The 24,208-nt window shown below is 38.2% G+C and overlaps 2 protein-coding genes across 2 annotated transcripts; both read right to left on the reverse strand.

Moving 5' to 3' along the window:
• Positions 1-2,331: 2,331 nt before the first annotated feature.
• Positions 2,332-3,978, reverse strand: LOC129412675 (E3 SUMO-protein ligase ZBED1-like). Its single transcript, XM_055194330.2, has 3 exons — positions 3,893-3,978; positions 3,032-3,574; positions 2,332-2,946 (listed from the first exon to the last, which is right to left on the reverse strand). The coding sequence occupies exons 1-3, from the start codon at positions 3,976-3,978 to the stop codon at positions 2,565-2,567; spliced, it is 1,011 nt and encodes a 336-aa protein (XP_055050305.2). The 3' UTR covers positions 2,332-2,564.
• An 8,460-nt stretch (positions 3,979-12,438) lies between these two features.
• On the reverse strand, positions 12,439-14,482 carry LOC129426174 (uncharacterized). Its single transcript, XM_073858806.1, has 3 exons — positions 13,688-14,482; positions 13,097-13,413; positions 12,439-12,584 (listed from the first exon to the last, which is right to left on the reverse strand). Exons 1-3 carry the CDS (start codon positions 14,461-14,463, stop codon positions 12,439-12,441), a joined length of 1,239 nt encoding a protein of 412 aa, XP_073714907.1. The 5' UTR covers positions 14,464-14,482.
• Positions 14,483-24,208: the final 9,726 nt, after the last annotated feature.

The raw sequence follows: 24,208 nt of genomic DNA on the forward strand, positions 1-24,208 counted from the left end.
GGAACACGACAAGGATTGTAACAAGACGCACGAGCACAGAACATTCTTCTTCTTTTTTGTTTTATGGCAGATGCAGCATGGAAATGATCTACTTTAGATTAATATATAATAATACAAATGAAATTTAGGGAAAATAATAATAATAATTAATAAAAACCCATATCCTATCATACATACCTATATTCTTCAGATATTCCACGACAGCATCATGAGTCTCTTTAATCCCTTCTCCTGTTGTTCCCAAAGCACCTTCAAGATTCCATTTTCTTCCTGTCTGATTTATCTTTTGCTTTAATAAAATCCTCTCTTCTCTATATTTCCGGGAATGCAACAATATATGTTCTGCATTTTCTGTAGTTTTACATTCTATACATTCATCTGATTTAGTTTTACCTAATAAAAATAATGTTTTATTTAATCCTGTATGGTCAAACATCAGTCTGGTTAAAACAGACTCCTCTTTTCTATTCCGTCCACTAACACCCTGTGCATTAATACATTTCTGTATACTATAATATTTCCTTCCACTTTTGTACATGTCCCATATGTCCTGCCATTTCTTTATCATTTCTTTTTTAATTATTGCTTTAGCTTCTCCTTTACCAAATGGAATATTTATAATGTCATTTATACTAGTAGATTTCTTTGCTATTTGGTCTGCTTTCTCATTTCCTTTTATATTTACATAAGCAGGTACCCAGCAGAATCTCACATCTATCTGAAGCTTCCGTAATCTAAATAGACTTATATGTATTTCTAACATTAGACCTTCTCTGTTAGATCTCATATTTTGAATACTGTGAAGGGAGCACAGAACAGCAAACACAAGTCGTGTGTCTCAATTCGTTCCCTAGCTTCCGAGGTCGTGAATCAGTATATTGTGTACACGGGTTCGGGCACTGGTAAGGACTCTAGCTCACTTCACATTGGGACAATGTTCACTTATTTTTCTGTCACGTTGTAATCACTCACAGCTGTTACTCATCAACAACTGGCAAAACCAACATCTCTCTGACTTAATTTTAAAAACAGTACATTGTGAAAAATGCTGTCATTATTCTCTTACATATCTGCATAAAATTGGAGGCATATAATTACATTTTAAATGTAATAAATATATTTACAATTAAAAAAATATTATTATTTTAAATATTGAGTAGATTGTGGTTCCTTCCTGTGTAGCAATGTTTGTTTATATTTACAACTAAAACAAACGTTTGTCTTTATAAAAGTTTTGTAACATTTCATACAGTTTATTGAGTTGGATCACGTGATGTTCGGTTGGCGAGCTTCAGAAAAGGTCACGTGATTTCCGGTTAGGGAACATAGGGACCATCGATGCTCACTGGTTTTTGCGGTGCATTGTGGGAATTTTTAGGGAACGAACGTTCCAGTGCACTGAACGGATTTTGCGATTGAGACAGCCCTTAAAATGCCCGACTCCCTGACTACTGAACAAGGGAGCTGATTGAGACACACGGAAGGACAATAAATAGGGACAAAATAAATTACATACAGCTGGAAATCATTAAGAGTAAGGGATCGGGGAAAAAGAGACGAGACCCGAGACTAGATATAATTTAACACATGATTCTGACGGGTCCTGACACTTAGTGACATCAAATTAAAAAAGGTATTTAATAAGAACAATGGACATCTGGAAACCCAAACTTTTCTTCCAAATAACAGCAACACATTTTTTGGTAGTCCAGATAGTTGACCTCAAATAGTTTTTTCAGTTTTAGCTTACTGAAAGCTCTATCCCCACCGGCAACAGTAAGAGGCAATGTACATAATATATGTAAAACAATACAGATTTCTCCAAAAATGCTGTGTAGCTGCATCTTGTTAATTGCATTCAGGAGACCAAGAGGGGACAAGTTAGGAGGAAAAGTAGCAGCATATACTGTGTTCAGGTGTCTTATTTCATTTTCAAACTCGGACGTGAGATCTCTGGAATACTTCTTGATAAGTGGTTGGTAAACTGAAGGAACTTTATCTTCACTAATATGACCAATTTTTAAAACACCAGAGAATTCCTTAACTATGTCTGCAGGGATGTGTAACCTGTAAGTGTAATCTGAATCTGAACAACATAATATAACCCATATTAAAGAAAAATAAATAACTGAAAGGATTAAACTGGTCCCTCTTTTTCTCTCTTCTTTATTGGCATGGTATAACCAGCATGAACTACCTCGCTAGTTATGTTTTGTATGAACTAGCATGAACACACACACACACACACACACACACAATGCTGATCATATTTTGCATTCAGAAATGCAAGTTGCCTTACTTTCGAGGGGCTGATGCGGTTTCTTCTCCCAGTAATAATTTGTCATGTTTTCAAGAAGACCCTCTCAGAGGGAACTGACGTGGCCACTATGCAGAGTCTCCCTGTCATGAATTTAGTAAGCCATGGGTAGATAGAGGCCTTGTTCTTCCACTAGCTCAGAGGATCTTCAGATCTTTGGAGGAGGGGCTCCTCCAAATAGGATCGGACCTCCATTATGGCATCTGCTGAGGGATTCCTTCGTGCTGCATTCCCAGTTGCTCTCTCATCAAACAGCATCCAAACAGCAGACGTTTGTGGCACTACTGCTGGTGCTTCTGCTCTCTCTGCTTCCTGTTGCCCTGGTGTCTGAGCCAGCTGACTTGCTGGGGCTGTCCCTCCCTGCTGCTGAGGTGATTCTTTTAAGAGTATCGTTAATCGCTCTGGCATCACTGAAGGCTAACTTCTTAAACCTGGGATCAAGTGCAGCGGTTTCTGATAGCACGTGATTATATTCCATTCTATGGAATTTTCTGTCCATTGATGAACATAGGGATTCCATCAACTCTATCACTTGCCTTGTGGTGGTTACATTTGCTTCTCTCTGGCGGTTGGCTGTGATTCGCTGCAGACCCTTACACAGGACTATCATTTTTGAGGCTGTCACATAGCTAAAAAGAGAGCACAGATGTGTAATATAAAAGTAATAATGTAATTTAAATACAGGATAAAATGTAGTATAACTGCTTACTGTACCTCTCTCCACTGATCTCCACAGTAACCTGCTCAAAGGGCTCCAGGACTTTGCACACCTCCTCCACCACCTCCCATTCCTCTTGGGTCAGAGGATCAACAGGTGCACTGACAATGGCCAGGGTAGAGATGATGGCCTCCTTTGACTCGAGAAACCGTTTCAACATATAAAACGTTGAATTCCACCTTGTAGGGCAGTCTTGATTAGGCCTTAGCTCAGGCATTCCCATTGGCCGTTGTGTAGACTTTAGTTTTTTAGCACCTAATGTGCTCTTGTGGAAGTATTCCACAGCTGCTTTCACTTTGTCCACCGTGGGCTTCATCACCTTCAGAGCATCTCTTAAAATCAGGTTGATTGTGTGGGCAAGACATGGATGATGGGTCCACTTTAATATTTTCACGGCTTTGGTAATGTTGGCTGCATTGTCAGTAACACAACAGACAACTTTTCCATCTACATGCCATTCTCTTGCCACTCTCAACCATTCTTCTGCCAAGTTCTCTGAGGTGTGTCTGTCACTGAATTCAAAGCAATCCAGAAGACAGCTAGACATTGAAAAATCTTCAATAAAGTGACATGTAACTTACATGTAATTAGTGGTCATCCTTGACGTCCAGCAGTCAGTGGTAAGGCAAACTGCAGTAGCATTTTTGACTCTTTCTTGCAATGAAGCCCTTATGCTCTCATACAGTTGTGGAATAAGTGAATTTGAAATTACTTTCCTGCTTGGAATTGTGTACATTGGATTTAGACTACTGCTATAATTTCTAAAACCTCTGTCTTTCACGATCGAAAATGGCTGGAAATCAGTGGCAAACATTTTAGCAAATGCAATATCAATTTGACCTTGTTTTGCTACAGACATTGACTTTTGCAGAAGACTGCGTTGCTGTGGGTCACGGAGTGGATACATCACCACGTGAGGTGCTGGCTCCAGTCGTTCCACCATCTCTAACGGGACCGCTAGTTTCTCAAATCTCCGCTAGCTTCACGGTTGAGGGCACAGTTCGCATATGCCGGTGTAGGTTGTGCGTAGAACCGGTTTTATATGAGATTTTGTTTAGGCAAATTCTACACTGTGCTTTAACACTGTCTACATCATTAAAATGATTCCAAAGGCTGCTGTGCCTTCGACTCATTTTCCTGCTTTTGTTTTGTTTTCAGTTGTTTTTCCTCTCCTGTCTCCTTTCCTCTGAGTTTGTGTAAGTGTGACCGTTCAACCCCTCCCTCATGCCGTATAATTGGTTGACACCTCGTGTACGATTGACAGGAATAGAATAAAAAAAATGTATAAAAAAGATAATAATAATAAAAAAAAGGAATAGAATGTGAGGCTGATCAGACCGTCGAAACGAATGTGTGCGCCTTTACGCCTTATATAATATTTTTTTTGTTCTTTGAATTAGTCAATTATTTAAAAACAAATTCATTCATTATTTCATTATAACATAATGGTTTAATTCCTACAAGCTATATGAGTCGGCTCTTCAGATATGCCAGCCAGCTCGTATATCCATATACATTTATTTTATACAATTTATTCCACATAGTGTATGCTACTTTGATTAATTCTTAAGATCAAAGCAATACAGCAATAGCCAGAGCCGATCGGCCCTATACGCGTACTACGCAGACTGCATAGGGCCCCGCAAATTACGTAAGGCCCCGCCTTCTCTTCAAGTTTGATGTCATGTCAGCAAGAGCAAACAGTAAAGTTAAGTTGATGTGATGTGATTCTGTCACTCTCTATCTGACTTGCTAATTAGCTGTTTAGTATTGCCAGTGCATCTCTTAGCCTGTCTGTTACACAACAATTTATTGCGTGGATAAACGCCCAAGGGCAACTGTGTTTATAAACGACAGCTCAATAATTGCACCGCGTGTGAATATGCGTTGATATGCACGTGCAATCGTGCACGAAATGGAACGCGCGCTTTCCAGCAATAACATCTGTGTGGGGACCATAACAAAAATAGCGTGATAACACTATTATAATGACAATGTTAATGCAATATGGAAACCAATGGATTTACATTGGAATGGGTATAATGCCAATGATAAAGTCAAAATGGATGCACATCCTTCAGTAAATAATAATCATCAGGGATCAAGTATTGCTCTTATGCATACTATAAACAGTTATACGGTATGGCAAGCCATTTTAGCATTTATACATCCACATGATATGGATTTTTGATATCAAGAATTCAGTTTTCACTACTTAAAATATAAATATTAAGAGTTTGATTTATAGTACACTCTTAAAATGAATGTGTTAAATTAACACATCTTGTGTCTAGTTAAGGACAACACATCTAGTGTGTTGTCCTTAATTTAACACATCTTTGTGTTATTTTTGGAACAACACACTTTGTGTTGTTTTAACACATCTTGTGTTGTCCCTTTTATTAATATGAACTTCAAATCTACACGAAATGACACATAATGGGTCGGTTTCCCGGACAGGGATTAGAGTCCTTGACTAAAATAAATGCAAGAGCTGTTCAAACTGAAAACAACTTGCACTGACATATCTTAAAATACATCATTGCCCTTTGTTTTGCTTCAAAATGCACACAAGTAATGTTTTTAGTAAGGCATGTTTGTCAAAACTAGTTATATTTTGTCATGATTTCGGTCTCATTGGCTGCTTTGTCTTTGTTTCACTATGTGTTGTGTTTTGTTTTGACAGCTCCACATGTGCGCGCCTTCCACCTGGTGATCTCATTATCTCTGACTTTACTCACCAGCGTCCCTCACCTGATCCTTATTATTGCCCAATCCGGTTTGATTTAAATTCCCCTCGTTTCCTCTGTTCTTTGCAAGTTCGTCTTAGGGTGTTCATGCCCGCTAGCTTTGTCTAGTTCTTGTCTTGTCAAGTTTAGTAAGTTTTGGATAAATATCTGTGCTCTCTGCTGTCTTTGCCCCTTTAGATTACCCACCCCGTTGTCACTCTATTGTGGATCAGTTTCCCAGTCTTCGCCCTTCTCTGCTAGATTATTACCATCACTGCTGTCTGGTTTCCCCGACTGGTGTGGCAACAGTCGAGTTTGCGCTCTCTACATCTGTGGTTTAACCGAGCGCTGTCCCACGGCTTGTGCTGATCAGAAGCAGAGCGCTGTCAAGCGCTTCGTCAGCTGAAGACTTTCCCTATTAATCTCTCTCTCTCTGTGCCCCGCCAGGATTCTCTCTCCGTGCCCGGCAGGAATTCGTCTCTGTGTTTACAGATTTTTGTGGATGTCCTACGGGCCGGCTGCGTTTCCCACATTGTGAGCTTTCCAGAGGAGATCGTTTTGGTCTGCCTCGCTAGTGTTTTCTCTTCACCTCTTCATCACACACACGGACACTGAGAGTTTATCTTCTATACATACTACTGATCTACCAAGTGTTTTGCCAATTAATCTGATGACATAGAGTGTTTTCTATTATACATATCCTGAATAAATACCTCTGCGCTGGGATTCCTGTCTTGTGTCTTCCTAACATATTTCCTAATTAAACTAAGGCGTAGTCTTGGCTTAAGCTAATCTCTGTCTGGGAAACCACCAATGTGTTAAAAACAACACATATTGTGTTAAATAGTTTAACACACAACAATGTGTTAAAATTAACACATCCTGGGTGTGTTAATTTTAACACATTGCTTTGTTTTAAACTATTTATGTTGTGTTGTCCTTAACTGTTGTTCTTAACTAGACACAAGATGTGTTAATTTAACACATTTATTTTAATAGTGTAGTAACCATATTTTGTATGTAGTACAGAGTTGGGCACAAATACATCAAAAACTATTTTGTTACAAACTACAAATACTGGATCATAAAATGTAACAAAATAAAATACAAAATACTGAAGTGAAAACTGTATTTAAATAAAATACAAGTAATTAGTATTTTAAAATAATATAAAAATATTCCCACAATAATAAAGTCTTTTTTTATAACGTTACTGCAGAAAATGTTGGGGATAGGCTAATTCAAGGGGAAAAAATAACAGAAATTCCATTTGAATCATAATATGTTTGGGTTTGTTTTACACACAAGACTCTACTGCCCTGACCTTAGTACTGCCTTTTCCATCATGCTGCTGAATTGAAATAGTGCCCATGTCTGTGTAGTGAGAGCAGTGGGGTGTCAAGTGTAAATGTGTGGCAAAGGTCACGGGTCATGGCTCACTGCCCGGTACAGGTACCATGGCTCACGGGTCAGAATTTTGCTTAGGGCCCCAGGGAGGTCAGGATCGGCTCTGGCAATAGCGATCTGCAAGGTAATACATTGCTATTTTATTGAGACATTCATTGTATTTTTTTCTCTAAAAATGTGTTACTTATACTTTACATCTTATACCGAATAGTAAATACACCAGCAATAAATGAGGGTTCTCAAAGCATTACTGGTGCAGGTGAACTTCAAGGTAACTATATTATGTGAGTTTACTTCTCTTTAATCTGTAATTTTGACTGTTACATGTGTCTTTATTCTGTTTGGAAAATTTTCTTTCTTGTTTCTTTATACTGATTGATGTAGCATTACTAGTTACACAGCCAGGGTTTGCATCACAGACTACCTCTACGAAATCTTCAAGACTTAGGGCCCTATTTTAACGATCTAAGCGCATTGTCTAAAGCGCACAGCGCAACGTCTAAATGGGCGTGTCCGAAACCACTTTTGCTAATTTAACGACTGGAAAAATGTTTTTTGCGCCGAGCGCATGGTCGAAAAGGGTAGATCCTATTGTAATGGGAGTATTTTGGGCGTAACGTGCAGTAAACCAATGAGAGTCACAGCCCTCATCCCCTTTAAAAGCAAGTTGCGCTGGCGCTATGTCTAATCCTTATTTAGATGACGGACTTTGTAAACTGAAAAACTAAGCGGAGGTAGAAGATCCCCAGTTTAAGATTTATGTTAAATAATTGTGTTTATTTTTCACCTGTATTGAAATTGTTATTTTTTTATTAAAACCTTTAAAACCCGTTTTCTTTTAGTCATGGAAGTAAAAAGGCTTGTAATTGCTTTAAATGTATGGCTATCCAATATCATCAAAAAATAATTTACAAGTATGTAAGATAAGGTTTGTTACAAATAAAGAATTTACAAACGGCTCTCTGCACGTTTCAGCACTTTGGACAGCGTTTTTTTTAGCAAAGAGTTTTTTTTGTGTTTCTCATCTCACCATATCCGCAGGTACAGAGTCATCATATACAATAAATCCGTGAGGTAGCATTAAAAAAAACATTTAAAAACAGATGCATTTGTTTAAAGCAAAGCATTTATTTACTTACCAGGCTGCAGGTGAAGCAGCTCTCTCTCGTCTCATAATTAGTCCTCATTTATGTCCAAGAGACTCAATAATAATCTTTTACATTCAATCCTTTAATCTTCCATATTTAAAAGCATTTTTGTGCTGCTGCAGATTCATGTACTTCGTGATAAGCAAACCCGCGTTGTCCTCCCGTTAATAGGCGCATATTACTAATGCGCTCTTTAAATAACATAAAACTCATTACGCCATTGACTTTAGACCAGGTTTTTGTTGGTCAATGGCGTAGTCTATTTTAGTTGCCTCAAAATAGCAACGCGCCAACAATGCGCCTGAACACACCTCGTTTTTAGACCAGAACGCCCATGGGCGCAAAAGGGGGCGCAAATGCATTTGCTATTTAAACAACGAGGCGCTAAACGTGAAAATGAGGGTGGAAACTAGCGAAAGACACTTGCGTCGCACATTGCGCTGCATTGCGCCGGGTGTAAGATAGAGCCCTTAGTCATAGTCAGAAACGAAAGCAGGCCTGTATTATTCTCCATGATAAAAAGACATGCCAGGACAATACACTAGTTTCTGAAGCGCAACCTCAATTTACTGCCACAGTTTATTTTTTAAACCAGTTGGTAAGTGTGATTATGAAGCTAAATATTCGATTTGCTATGCTTGGTCCTTTAGCCGTCTCAGGCAGCGTACACCAAACACTAGGGCTGGGCAATCTATCTACCTATGTAAAACCGTCTGTTAAAAATTTGGGTGTGGTTTTTGATTCTGCTCTGTCCTTTGATAAGCAGGTTAATTCTGTTGTTAAATCTTGTTTTTTTTCAGTTAAGATTATTGGCCAAAGTTAAAAAAAATTTAAAACGAACTAGGTGTGAAAACACCCTTAGGGCTCAGTCACACCAAAAGCGCTTTAAACGCTTGCAAACGCAAGGCGCGACGCACTGCCTTTTTTAAAAAAAGAGCAGTGCAGCGCGGCTTTTCATATTGCTAAGCAACCACCGAGTCAGCTGTCTTGTCAATCAAATATTGAAGCGTGAGTGCTCTTTTGGTGTTAACTGTCATATTAGCAGAAACTTTAAAAAGAGGGCGCTTGCTCTGACCTTGTTTGAGGATAAGAGGGGCACAAACACGCAGGAGAGAGTGAGCGAGTGGAGTCCGGTTCTTCAAAGCAAGTTGTAAACTTCCCTCGCCACAACGTAAGGCCCGCCTCTCCCCTCATTCGATTGGACAATGGAAGACGCGAATGACGTCAGGCGCTCCTCCGCTCTCAGCGCTCCTTCAAAAACGCGTGCGCGGCAGGCGGCAGAAAACCGCAAGGCGCTCGGCGCGCATAAACAGCGCGCAAACGCGCCCTGCCCATAGAATATCATTCAAAAAAGGTGCCTGCAACTGCCATAAACGCTTTTGGTGTGACTGAGCCCTTATACATCCTATAACTCTCAAAGAGGTTAATGACCGCTACATATTTTACGACTTTGAAACCCATTGTGATTATGGGAAGCATGTTGCTAATTATGTCTGTGCCATAACTTTTAATCGTGAGAACTTCAATCGTAAGTTTAGACTGCCAAAATATAAAAACTTTTGTGGCACACAATCGAGTGGGTTTTGATCATTTCTTAATCCTAGAATATTTCTGCAATGCAGGTCTCAAGATTAACATTGTCACGCAAGGTTGTAGATTAATTTATGTATGACGAGACTTCCAAACAGCAATACATTGACAGCTTCTCTTTCATGCCTAATTTGACCACTACAGAGAAGGGTTACTTCCCCCTTCTTTTCAATGCCTTGCAGAATCAAAGCTTTGTAGGCCCATACCCTGCAAAAAAGCACTGACCGTGCCAGGATTAAGTTTGATCAGTTGTATGACACTCTTGAAGGGAAGGTCTTTGACTTCACAAAAGAGATTGGAATGTACTGTGTGAATGATGTTGTCTTACTTCGGGAGGTGTGTTTTAAGTACAGGAAAGAGTACATTGAATGTACACAGTTAGACCCGTTCAGCTTTATGACTTTAGCATTGTGCTGTGTGGGGGTGTTCAAGTCTCACTTTCTAGTCCCTGGTACTATAGCTCTGACCCAAAATAATGCATCATACACCTGCACAAAACATTTTCAGATGTTTCAATCGAGTGGTTTGAATATGTGAAAGACACGTGTTGTCAATATGAATCATGGTAAAATGAAATTTGATGGTTTCTTCCTCGATGTCCGAAGTGATGAGGTGCAGAAAGGGTTTGATTTTGCTGGCTGCTATTTTCACGGCTGTAAGTCTTGTTTTAATCCTGACAGCATAAATGAGCAGTCCAGAATACCATTTAGAACTCTCTTCCGAGCTTTAATGACAGAAAAAATGTTTTGAAAAAAACTACAATATTGACATGGAGGTCATGTGGGAGTGTCAGTGGCAAGACTGACCCAGATGTGATAAGCTTTACGTCTACATATTCTGCACCAGAAATACTGAAACCATGTGATGCTCTGTTTGGTGGTTGTACAAATGCTTACAAGCTGTACCACAAAGCTGCAGATGAGGAGAGAATTAGCTATGTAGTTGTCACAAGTCTATATCCTTTTGTACAGTCTCATAAATCCTACCCAATTGGCCATCCTGAAATAATCTTCAAGGACTTTCAAGACCTTGAAATTATTACAGGCTTGTTAAGGCTACAGTCCTACCACACAGAAAGTTGCTTCATCATGTGTTACCATACAGGAGTTGTGGGAAGCTTGTTTTCTGTATGCAGAACTTGTGTGGATAACCAAAGCAAAATCATGCCTTGTACGCACACAGATGAGGAAAGAGCAATTTCTGGGATATGGGTTAGCCTTAAATTGTTAAAGGCTATTAAAAAGGACTATGCAGTCGTGAAATTGATGTCTGGCATTTTCCTCAACGACCTGACAATCTGTTTTTGTGACTATGTGAAAAAAAATTCAGTTTAAACAACAGGGGTGTATTCCTGTGTCGAGTACTGCTAACCTCAAGTTAATGCACGCGCAGGGCGAACATATAAAGCCATTTTCAATGGAACGCCGATTTCAGGAATCACCATGGAAACTAAGAAAGAAAAGTTACGTGCCGCGTATTTCTCCGAAACGGAGTTAGGCTTGAACTCTTCATAAACCAACATTAAAACTTCTATTATCATGAAGAAAAGCAATAAAGCTGCATATGCGAGGGAAAGACGATTGGCTTGGAAAAAAATAACTGACAGAGTAAATGTGTACTTTTTTTATTACATTTTAAAAATGCTTGCCTTTCTTTTGTGAATTTGCAAAGTTGAACAATTGTTTTTTGAGCATGTGTTATGACTCAACAAACATTTACTTTTCTCTACATAAGTTTCATAAGAATAAAGTGCAATGTACTTTTACAAGAAATATTTAGGCCTCTTGTTTTATAAGGTGTAATCCTTCTGGAGCCAAAATAACTCTTTACCAAGTCAAAATGAAACACAAAAACATTCTGCAAGAAGGTAATATTTTATTTTAACTGTTGTAAGATCAATGTCTTAAGTTACATTTACAGTATTCTTCCTATATAGCTTATAAAAAGAAGGCTGAGGCCCGTCTAACTGGCGGGGGTCCACCTCCTCTCACCCCATCTGAGGAGTTTGCCCTTTCGCTTAATAAAGGTCGCCCTGTGGTGGATGGTATTCCAGAGGGCTCTTCATTAGACTTTGCTACCTCCCACAACCAGTGGTGTCAAAAGTATTCACATTCATTACTTGGGTAGAAGTATAGATACTAGAGTTTAAAAAGACTTCTGTAAAAGTTGAAGTATCAACTCAAGCTTTGTACTTAAGTAGAAGTGTAAAAGTACTGGTTTCAAAACTACTTAAAGTATAAAAGTAAAAGTAATAAGGAAAAAATGCCATTAATGACAAACGCTTAGGCTGTGCCACAGGGGCCTATTGTGCACTACCCCACCTCCTTAAAAAAACATTTCTAAAGGCCATAATGATTATATTAAAATTATAAAATTGAAAAATTTGGGATGTACTAAGCTACCCGTTTCAGCCGCATACTGCATATGCCCATTAAAAAGCAACACATTTTAGTACACATTACAAGAACCATATATGCGTCCTACTGACCCTGAGCTGTGTTTCATGGAGCAGAAGATATGACTAGTTGACTAGAAGTATTGTAACTGCTGTGTTGTTTCAAGCGGGCTGGTCTTCTTGAAGGAGGAAAAGAAGTCCTCTTCCTCAGATGATTGGGAGCCCTCATTGATGATATTCTCAGCCTGACAGTCCAAGTGGTTTTTGATGTAGTCAAGGCCTGTGGAATAAAAACAAAAATCAGGAAATTTAGACCATATGACAGTATTGTAAGTGTATTGGATAGTGTGTGTGTGTGTGTGTGCGCGCCATTAAATTTCTTTTTAAACTCAGTGAAATGAGTTTGAATGGTCTCCATAGAAATTACACACATTAAAGGTATAGTTCACCCACAAATGAAAATTCTGTTATAATTTTGTAATCTTTATGTTGTTCTAAATCTGTATGAATTTTTTCAAATGAACACAATATATGATATTTTAATAAACTATTGTAAACACACAGCTGATTGTAACCATTGACTTCAATAGTAGGAAAAACAAATATGATGGAATTCAATGGTACCATCAACTTTGTGCTTACCATCATTTATCAAAATATCTTATTTTGGGTTCATCAGAAATACATAAAAATCATACAGATTTAGAACAACATGAGGATGAGAAAATGAAAGAATTTTCTTTTTTGGGTGAACTATCCCTTTAAGGGGAAGTTGAGAAGTGAGACACTTACCAAGTTTGAGGATATTTTCGTCACTTGTCCAGCAGGTCTTAAATTTGGGAACTAGAATGGCTGCGGCTATCAGCTCTGGATCAGCAAGCATCTCGCCAAATCGTTTTTCAAGGCCTGAAAGAAGTGCAGCAATCAAAGGTTCACATAACTTGGAGGTGACCTGAAGGTGCTGGAGCTTGGTCCTTAGTAGAGTTATGGTGGGGACCAACCAACCCATCTGCACACTGGTTTCTCCCTGAAGAACATCCAGTGCCTTTGCAACTGGGCTCATTGTCTTTGAATATTCTGCAAGAAATGCAAGTTCCACTGGAGTAAATCTGTACAGAGAAAAAAGAAAAAAACAACATGGAACATTTAGCCTACTTGATATAGCACCATCAACTGGAGAAACTGATAATTAAAAGGAAAATATTGTCATCTGAGACTTTTAGAAATGTAGTTGTGTTGCTACAAATCATTTCCATAGTAAATATGGGGACTGAATATTGGCATTGTGCATACATGTGTTCTATATTATTCAAAGTATAAAACTGTGACTTAATCTGTTGTTTATCACTTCATTAACTAAAAGGCAGGAAAAAAAGCACTTACTTGGGTGTATCTAGTTCACTGCAGACAGCTGTGAGGGCTCCTTCGCCTTGTTCTCTTGTTATTCTCACTATTCTTTCTACAGCTGAGAATAGTGAATTCCACCTTGTAGCAACAGGCCTTACGAGTTGGAGTTTGCAGTGGTCTTCAATTACTTCAGATGCGGTGGTTGATCTTGAACTTTTGTTCCACAGGCTAGAGCATTTGGCAAATGTGGACCTTGACACACGCTTGTATAATGGATTGACTTCTGCTTTTGAAGCATCAACTGTGGATACTAAATTAAGGAGGTGGCAGGCGCAACGATGGTGCTTGGGTAGCTGGTATTTCAAGTAATCATCTTCGTCCAACAGAGCTCCGGCATCAACAAAATCCACACCCTCAAAGCTTTCCTCTTCTTCATCGGGATCATCATTTTGCCCACCATCATCCTCTTCTCCATCACCCTCTCCTACAGGTTCAGGGTTGTTGTTCTCATCAGTCTGCCCATAAACTCTGAAGGCTTTCAGGAAGTTTGATCCGTTGTCAGTAGTAGTGCGAACAATCTCTGTGATATTGAATTCTGTGTGAATATCATTTAGGGCACCAGCCAGGGCAGAAAAGATGTGGGACCCCTTTAGCTGCTTGCATGCGAGTGCAGTACATGATCTCTGCATGGTCTGGGGGTTAAACCAGTGTGCAGTGACACTAATGAAACCACGACCGGGTGCCGTCCAGCAGTCCGTTTTTGTTGCTATGAACTCAATTTCACTTAGAGCAGCTTTCAGTTTTCTTTTCATTTCAACAGAGGCCTTTGTGACTTTGATTACAACATTATTACAATGTGTAATGACATTTGTATTTGGCTGAAGATGTTGCACAAGATTAATAAAGCCCTGTTGCTGAACAATGTGTGGTGGGTGCAAGCCTTGGACAATAAATTGGAGGACTACTTTATCTACACTTGCCTGGGACACTCTTTGAGTTTCCCACAGCTTGGTTTGTTTGGAGGGTGGGGCCAAAGAACCTTCAGTGGATGACTTCCTTTTGATGGCTGCTGAAGTAAGTTTCGTGTACCTCTCTAGACGAGTGGGGTGTTTCTTCTGTGGAGAAAAATGAATGCACAGGCACAGATTGAGATTCATATTATTTCTCTCAAACCACAAGCTTAAAATATCTAGGACTTCCGCTGTATTAATGTCATGCTTAAAGTTCATGAATGAAGGTACGACTACAAGTTATGGAGCAGTTTCACTGGTCTATGCAATTATGTTGAGCAGTCCAGAATATTGCCACTTAAAGTGATAGTTCACCCAATGTACTAAGAGAATAGTCATGACCCTATGTGTATGAGAGTGCACGTGCCTGTGTGAGACAGGCCCTATTCTTGTAAAGAGGTAATAGGCCAAACTATTAGCCAAAGTCAGTTTTAAATAAATTCAATGCTACATCTCATTCATGCCAGCAGCTGCTTGTGGCTAAAACAGCTTTAAATGATAATTCACCCAAAAATAAGAGATTTGTCATAATTTTCTAATCCTCATGTTGTTCTAAACCTGTATAATTTTTTTTCTGATGAACAGAAGATATTTTAATAAATGATGATAAGCACACAGCTGATTGTAACCATTGACTTCCATAGTAGGAAAAAATATTATGATGGAAGTCAATGGGTACCATTATCTGTGTGCTTACCATAATTTATCAAAATATCTTCGTGTTCATCAGAATAAAAAAATTCATACAGATTTTAATCATCATGAGGATGAGAAAATAACAGAATTTTTCTTTTTGGGTGAACTATCCCTTTAAAGCTGTTTTAGGACCAGAAGCAGCTGCTGGCATGACTGAAAATCATTTTAAACAGCATTTGGCTAATAGTTGGGCCTAACTCTTTACAAGGACCCATAGGCCCTTCCCCATACAGGTGCTTGCACTCTCATACACAGACAGGATCATGACTAGTATCCTTAGTAGTACATACTTATCAAAATAGCTGGAGATTATAGGCTTGTTCGACTTCATGCGGCGCCGCAAGAACCGACAGCCGGATGACGTCAAAGTACCGCGAGACAAAATTAGACTTCGTAAGATTTCTCTAATCGTTCTCGCGGTACTTTGACGTCACCCGGCTGCAAGTTCTTACGGCGCCGCATGAAGTCGAACAAGCCTAATAGCTTTGCACAATTAACTTACAAATATTGCATATAGTAATATTATGAGCCAAGAAAACATTTGGTGAAAGTTGAATTTCAAAACTCACACCAAGCCCATCAAACTAATTTGCAACGTTAAATCATAGCTTCTGCTAGCAGGCAAACAAACCGGCATGTACCCAAGTTTAGCATAGCAAACATTGCAAATGCATCATTATTTTTTTAAGTTATTAGGTGACTACAACATTGTCAATAATCGACTGAGAATAACAAAAACTATAGCGTTGCACAATTAACTTACAAATATAGCAATTATTTAAGCTTAGATAACATTTGGCTAAAGTAAAACTTCAAATTAGTTAATAATTGACTAATAATAACAAAATTTCAGCTTACCTCAATATGCTTTTTCAAATTAGATGGTGAGTTTTTGAAAGCCATTAGCTCATGGTATTTGGGTGCGCATAGCTTACAACGCATGCGAAATGAGTTATTTTTCGATCCAACCATTTCAAAAAATTCTTCCAGGTACGGCCAGGGATGTATAAGGGTTGGTTGGTCTTCCTGGCTACCAACTTCCTCGCTGGTGCTGGTGCTTGGTTGTTGAAACATTTCGCTTGAGTTTTGAGCCTCTGCCACGGACATCTTCGCTACGTCTGCTGTGTCCAGCGTTGGAGTAACTGAAGTGTGTCGTGATTTGTGTCATACGCAGGTGCGATGGATCGCGTACAAACCAATAGCGTGTCGGAATCGTATATGTTTATACTTCTCATCCAACCACAATCAAATTCACTGTTTCCGGATGGCGCGATTTGTCTTGATAGGTTATTTTTGAAAGATGACAAGCCGAAATGAAATAGGAGTAACGAGGCTATTTTTAAAATGTAAGGAATAGAAAGTATAGATATTTGCGTGAAAATGTAAGGAGTAGAAGTAAAAAGTCGTCTAAAAAATAATTACTCCAGTAAAGTATAGATACTCAAAATTTCTACTTAAGTAAGGTAACGAAGTATAGGGCTTATTCGATCTACGTCATCAATGTTCGCGGCGGCCATATTGTTGACATAAAACTGTCAGTCTGTCAATTGACAAGCGAGGCAGCATGGGTATTATGCATGGTATTATCGGTGTAATTTTTTTTAAAACCGCGCGATGGTGTGTGGTGTAATACACGGATGTTCTAACAACAGCAAAAAGAACCCCGGAATTAGTTTTTATGCGATACCGACTGTCAGAAAACATGAAAGGAAGGAGACAGAGGAGTTGAACCAGCGAAGGAGAGACTCCTAACAGCAAAGTCTGTCCCCATCATTTTACCCCAGGTAACGTTAGGGATATATGCCTAACAGCAATGTCTGTCCCCATAATTTGATCACATATGGTTAGCTGTAAGCAGTGGCTGAAACTGCTCTTTCAAATAAGCTGCCATAAATTGAGACCGTTATTAAATTAGTATTAATAACTATATGAACATAATAATAGGTCTGGCATTGATAGGCTACTAAGTAGGGAATTAAGGGCCGTTTACATAGTTTTGAAAATCGTTTTATATTAAACAGAATAGCGGAGCTCACACCAAAACTATAACGTTAACGATACAGATACAATGAACGACATCATTGGGATCACTTTCTGAGCGATTTTTCCCACCTGATTAAGGATAAATCATTGATAGCATTAAAATCTATTTGAACTTCAAGTGCACGGCCACTTAAAATGACAGTGAAGCTCATTGCTGAGGTCTATAACATTAGATTACCTCCAGTTGCTGTGAAAATTGACTACGTAATGCTTTTTAATCTATTACATTAACTAACTGTTATGCCAAAAGGGAAGAGATTACACAAACTATTAGATTCACTGTTTAGAGTTACGCGAAACGCAGCGTGTTGAGGACATCTGCAAAAGTTTTTATTACAAGCAATATTAAAGGCAAGTGATTTGCGCGAGTGCCGTGAGCGAATTAGCATAAACGTATTGTTAGGTGATGTGGACGATGATATAGTTATCGTTATAGTTATAATGTGAACGGCCCTTCAGTGCTTGTATGATGAATGCGGATACTGTATGAACGATATAGTTATAAATGAAGAGTTTGGTTCCAAAACGCGATAAACGCCATTTTTGAAAAAAAATGAGTTACTGCCAAAATCAGCATTATATCAGGTCAGTAGTTAAAAGTAAATTCTTAATTTTACGCAAAATCCAATATCCGCCGTGTTATTCTGTCATCTTTTCTCCCTTTTTTCCCAAAATGCGATAAACGCCACTCCCCCTTTTTTACAGAACGCAATAAATCCCACAGCGCACCATTCACGCAATGTAAACAAACATGGCGGCGCGCTGAGTACATGGAGTCCTAGTTTTCCTCATCTACTTTGTACTTTGTGATCAACAAACAAAACAAAATAATACTTTAATTGCATTGATAAACCTGTGATGGTTTTCTGTGATGGGAAAGAAACGTAAGCCATCAACATCTAATAATTTCCCTGAAAGGCACTCGGGAGACGGGTGCTTGTTCTCCCGACAGCATCAAGCTTCTCATGCTAACACATTGACCCCAGAGGATCTTATGAAAAACTTTACATAATTTTACTCAAAGTCAACGAAAATCGAGCAGGACCAAAAACATTTTACAGCTGATCTCTGTGAAAGACGTTAAGCGAAGACGTCAAGTAACCGCAATGACAGGGTTCTTAATATGACAAAGTAAGTGTTTTGATTGATAACATTAATGTTTATATTTTTAATTAGTCTGTACAACTAGTCAACTAAATGAATATAACATGGCAAAGATGAATGCACATTTTTATAGGCTATTGATTCAATAGATTTATAGCATTTTGAATAAAAACTTGTCATGGATTTATTGCATTTTGTGGAAAAAATTATCCGTTTTTATAATAAATCTTTGAAAATCAACTTATGGATTTGAATTTTTTATGTTTTTATAACCTAAAGATGCTGTGTGAAAGTTTGTAACAGAAAATAGTTGTTTTCATCTTGTCACTTTCTTGGTATAGAAAACACGTTTTTAACAAAATGTGTCAAAATGGATTTATTGCGTTTTCGAACCAAACTCTTCAAATATCCGGATAAGTTATGGCTGGCAATAAGGACAGATCTTTACTTAAGGCTATTGGGTCTATTTTATATTGTTCTACAATAATCAAGCTCATCTTCTCTTAATACAGACGAGATTAAGCCATTAGGCTACTGCTCCCCTCGACTCAAATCTACGTGCGGCTAGGGGCAGGACAGATGTTATGTCAACAAGATGGCCGCGGCTAGTGACTTCCGGTGTTTGCGAATAAGCCCTATTTGTACTTCGTTACTTGACACCTCTGCCCACAACTCATGTGACTTGGTAGAATGTAGATATATCATATTAGTACTTATGGTTATTTAGTCATACAATTTGACAAAACGATCATTAACTCTTTTCATTAGGAAGAAGGTGCTAAATGCTTCCCAAATGTAGTCATTGTTTTACTTGTTCCTTATGCATACATATTCTATTTTACAGCATATGTTGTATACAGTAATCTTGTTTTTTATTCTTGCATGTTCCCAATGCCTTTATTCAGTTTCTGTCATACTTTAGAAATTTGCACATCTTTTTTTGTAGTTACTGATGGACGCATTGTATTACTGGATCCTCCTGAAACCACACAGCCTGTCACAATTGTTAGTGATGCATTTTTAGAACTTTAGAAGTTGCTTTTGGATCTTTCACTTTGTCTGCCAGACAAAGTAACCTTGCATATTTCCACTCTAGGATAATGATGATGAAGAGACCACATTTGCTGTGACTGAATTAGAAAGTGCTTGGAGACCCACAGAGGTATGAGGCATATACTGGACAATGCATAGCTTTTAAAATGGAGTGAAAAATGTGTGTGTAATTTGTCATGTGACAGAATCTAGCTGGGGATGTACATACAGATGAGGGTCCATCTACCTCGACACCTAATCTTAGCAGTGTAAGAACTTGTCCCTGTTTCTCCTAATTTACAAAATGTTAGTATGTGGCAGATTTTCTTCTTTAACCATCTTATTTACTTTGCCTTCCTAGTTGTCTGCAAATGAGCTGTATAAGGTCCATCTTTTAAGGCAAATAAAAAAACTGATATGGACATGGACCTTATACAGCTTCAGCTAGAGGAGAAAGGTCTGGCCATTAAAAAGGCCAAACTTGAAATAGAACTACTGGAGCATTGCCTTAAGGTGAGAATCCTATGTGAACATGAATCTGTTATTTTTTTGAGTGGATTTTGTGTGTGTGTGTGTGTGTCTGTGTGTGTGTGTGTGTGTGTGTGTATAAAGAAATAAATACAAATCTGCCATGTTTCTTTTTTTATTTCAGGATATGAAGAAATAGATCAAAAAAATAAGTGATTTTGACAAATCATGTCTCAAGCATCCTGCCATCTCTGTGGTCTTTTAGATTGAATGTGTGTTCATCTAGGTAAATTCATCAGGACAGGGGGGATGCCTTTCTCCTCTTATTGTGGCAATGTTGTGAGGTACCACACAAGCAACTATGATGTCACTTGTAAATAAAGCGCACAGGTTTATGACCAAGGAACTGTACAAAAGTGTGTAGAAATGGTTTCAGTGCCATGCATACAGTACGAACGGTCTACCCACTGTTGCCTTTCCCACATTGTAGAGAAAACTCCTTGTAGCAAAAAAGCGCAGAGCAATACAAAACCCACGGTTTGTCACATTTGAGATGTGTGGTTTTAGTAGGTTTGTTAAATAAATTAACGACTCCCTAAAAAAACAATAGCGCTCCTGCAAATATTCGTTAGGATAAGCAAAGATATCTATCTATACATGGTCTTATCACCCTCTCTCTGCGAAAAAAACCCTGTATAATCTGTGCTTCTACGTCCACAGGATCCTCATCAAAAGGGCACGCCATGCGGAGAAACCTATCTGAAACAAACCAACTCTTCAACATAACCTGCTCCGGAGCAGGTTATCTTCAGAGAGTCAGTTGCTATGTTTACTTACATAACCCGAAAGCTACCTCCATTTTTGGAACCGAAAGCAGAGGTTATCCGCTTACTTACTCCTAAACTTACCCGGTTAAGTCACATAACCTGCTTTCTGGAATACACCCCAGGTGTCAGGTTATCCTTCACACGTCACCACAAAAGGAAGACAAACAGGCTTACATTGATGACTATTACCAAAAAGAGGGTATACAGCTCGATCCTCAAAAGATCTGCCATATCCCCGCCCAACACTGAATCGTTGTGGAGTAGATTCTCTCTCAGAGAGAACATGCCTAGTTGCAATCTTTTGAAAACTTCTGAAGATTTTTCCTCAGTGTATCTTTGGGTGTCAGTATGAGGTAAAAATGTTCATGTTTGTGTCTGACAAAGTTGCTTTGGTTTAATACAAGTATGCAGAGGGGTCCTTTTTACGAAACCAAGTCAGTTGTTAAAAACAATGTTGTTTATAACAAACAACAGCTTCTCTCTGATTACACAACACTTCCATATGGCTATTAATATTTTTCTGCGTATCGGTATGTGTAAGACAATTCAGCATCTTTTAATTTTAGATGATTTGAAAGATGTTAGCGGTAATTCTGAAGTTGAAAGAGTATTCACAAAGTATGTACACCAATTTAAGTGCATTGTATATTGTTCAGAACTTGTTTTGTCAAGGTAAATCCAGCAGGACCATCAGCTTGAACACAAATTATATGGCACTGTTTAAAACCCCTTAAGATAATACACAAATTAATGTGTTTGCCGAACAGATGCACCCCCAAAATACTAAATTATTAATGGAATGCTATGAAAACGCTACCAGCAACCCTTTCGGCTAGCAACTGATTGACTTCAAAGGGAAAACACCAGGGGCCTCATTTAAAAACTGCGTAGGATCCTTACTAAAAGTCTACATACGCACAAAACAGATCCTCGTATCTGTCTCGTATCCTGCCCTATACACGTCCATTTTTAAAGGGACACAAGGCAGCATTTTTATGTTAATAAATCATCTTTGTAAATCAGTATATGGTTAAATGACTCATTACATGACGAATGAAGACTCTCTCGCCCACCCCTACCGTCTGTAGGAAGAATACCCCACTTGCAAGTTCGCTGTATCCGACCCGGTGTCATTCAGTCTCGTAAAGTCTCAGATATAGAAAGCATTTACTCCCAGACACTAGGGGGAGCTAGTAGAGAAATAATACTCAGACTTGCCTTGTGTGCCTTTAACCATAAATAGTCAATGCAAAATCACCTCCTGAATGCTGATCCTCATATTAATGAGACTGGCATTCAATTGTTAGTTCGTAAGCTAAATGCACCCAGCCAATGAATGCAAGCCATTGTTGTAAATCTTCCAGCATTGCAAAGACACAGCATTGCACATGGGGATCACTGCTGCATTTATATATTTTTACAACAATTGTATGCCTTCCAAAAATCACAGCATAAATGAGAGAGAGGTATTACTAAAATAAAATGTTTTTTGCTCCTTTAGTGCAAGCGTCTGATATATGCTGACTGTTCTTCAGCAGCACAAGCAATCTCCTACAAACAGCAGACATGTAAAAAAATAAATTATTTAAATTTAAAAACATATAGTAATTTCCTTTTACCTAACAGACTTGCATTAACTTTTACAAATGTGAGTAAATATTTATTTTAATGTAATAGGCGAACACATGTTTCTTCATGCCAGTTTTGTTATAAACATCATAATTAGGAATATTATTATAACGATAACGGAGAGAAATTATTGTCCAGGAGCTTGATGGCTGTATTTCCACACTTTGATATTTGATGATAAAAATGCAGTGTTTTGCAATTATCTAATGGATGCGTACTTGATACCCCCGTAGTGGACAATGTGACCATGAGACAGCACAGATTAAATATTTAACATTGGTTTTTGAATTTTAAGATTGAATTTTACAAGATGTATATAAAACAATTATCACTTAGTACTTAGTATTCTGCCATTAACTCATTTGCCGCCAGTCCTTTTGAGAAAAGTTGCCCACCCACATTTTTTGATTTTAACAAAAGTTTCACAAAATTCTTTGCTGGAAAAATGATCTTCTATAAATATATAAACATACAAATATATCAAATGAAAGAACACACCCTCTGCTTTCAAACAAACAATAAACAAACAAACAAACAAACAAAATGGGGAAAAACGTTTCATTATATATTTACTTTTTACAATTAATTTAACCACTGAAATGTGGATATTTCTCTTCAAAAATAAAAAATTTTGAGCAAAAAGCTTAAAAATTTGCGTTTTTGTAAAAGAATTTATGCTAGAGATCAGACTCAGAATGACTATCAAACATAAAGGCGAATTTATGCTAGAGATCAGACTCAGAATGACTATCAAACATAAAGGCAGTGGATAAAAGCGGTATTGCACTTTTACTTTGAAATTCGTCCAGAAAGGCACATTTATCAGTTAAATATTAACTCATAATTGACGAGATAGCGGCGAAAGAGTTACATTTTTTTTTATAGATCACAACCTTTTGTGTGGGAAGTGGCGTATGCACATTTTCAGCCCCGTTTTGTGCGCTTTGTAAATGAGGCCCCAGAGCAGTATTGTCTAAGAACAGATTTGCTCTCACAAAATCCTAGTGTAAACATTCAGAATAAACCTAGCTCTTTTAAAAAAGGCTACACCCTGACAAAGACGTGTTATTTTAGAAGTCGCTACTGAGGAGTTCTTTGTTACATTGTATGAAGTAGCTCTAAATGTTCTTCATGGCAATATACCCCTCACCCTTTTTTTTTTTTTTTTGCTTGTAAATGTGCATTTTTCTTTACATATTATGTAATGTGTTTGTTTTGTTATGTTTGGCAATGCAGTGGTTGTATTCGTGAGCCCAAGACAAATTTCCCATTGGGACAATAAAGTATACCTTACCTTACCTTACAATATCGGAAACTGAAGAGAAGTAACGAAATCAAAATCGTTGCAGATAAGAAGGTTGGAGTTGGATGGAAAAGAAGGGTAATCAATCAACATGGAGGTTTTCTGTTACCACTTATAGGGGCGGTGAATTTGTCGATTTTATTATTTTATACTGTTGTCTGATGTCTACTTATGATGTTTGCATGGTTTTTACATTCAAAAGCATCAAAAGCAATAAGTAATACGCTATTTTGTAACATGGATTAGTGGCTGTCTGGAGAAATGGTTCGTTTGAAGGGGCGGGCCGCATTGAAAACCTGGACATAAACACCCACTGCTATGATTGGACAGCTTCATTCCTCGTCATTACATGTGGGGAAATGTTTTAAAAACATTCATGTGTAAAAACAGCAGCCGAACACAAATATGTTTGAGCCACAAAAGATTCTGGGTGCTAGAGATGATA

The sequence above is a fragment of the Misgurnus anguillicaudatus genome, chromosome 21, assembly GCF_027580225.2.
Source record: "Misgurnus anguillicaudatus chromosome 21, ASM2758022v2, whole genome shotgun sequence".
NCBI lineage: Eukaryota > Metazoa > Chordata > Actinopteri > Cypriniformes > Cobitidae > Misgurnus > Misgurnus anguillicaudatus.

What these genes read in the sequence shown, in the direction of transcription:
- LOC129426174 (XM_073858806.1), bottom strand. Translation starts at nt 14,463, where the DNA reads ATGAAAAGAAAACTGAAAGCTGCTCTAAGTGAAATTGAGTTCATAGCA. An exon ending in AGTGAACTAGATACACCCAA is followed by an intron (nt 13,414 to 13,687) that starts GTAAGTGCTTTT and finishes TTCTCTGTACAG; the next exon opens with ATTTACTCCAGTGGAACTTG. An exon ending in CGAAAATATCCTCAAACTTG is followed by an intron (nt 12,585 to 13,096) that starts GTAAGTGTCTCA and finishes TTTATTCCACAG; the next exon opens with GCCTTGACTACATCAAAAAC.
- LOC129412675 (XM_055194330.2), bottom strand. Translation starts at nt 3,978, where the DNA reads ATGGTGGAACGACTGGAGCCAGCACCTCACGTGGTGATGTATCCACTC. An exon ending in AGTCTTCTGCAAAAGTCAAT is followed by an intron (nt 3,575 to 3,892) that starts GTCTGTAGCAAA and finishes TTCAATGTCTAG; the next exon opens with CTGTCTTCTGGATTGCTTTG. An exon ending in GTGGAGATCAGTGGAGAGAG is followed by an intron (nt 2,947 to 3,031) that starts GTACAGTAAGCA and finishes CTCTCTTTTTAG; the next exon opens with CTATGTGACAGCCTCAAAAA.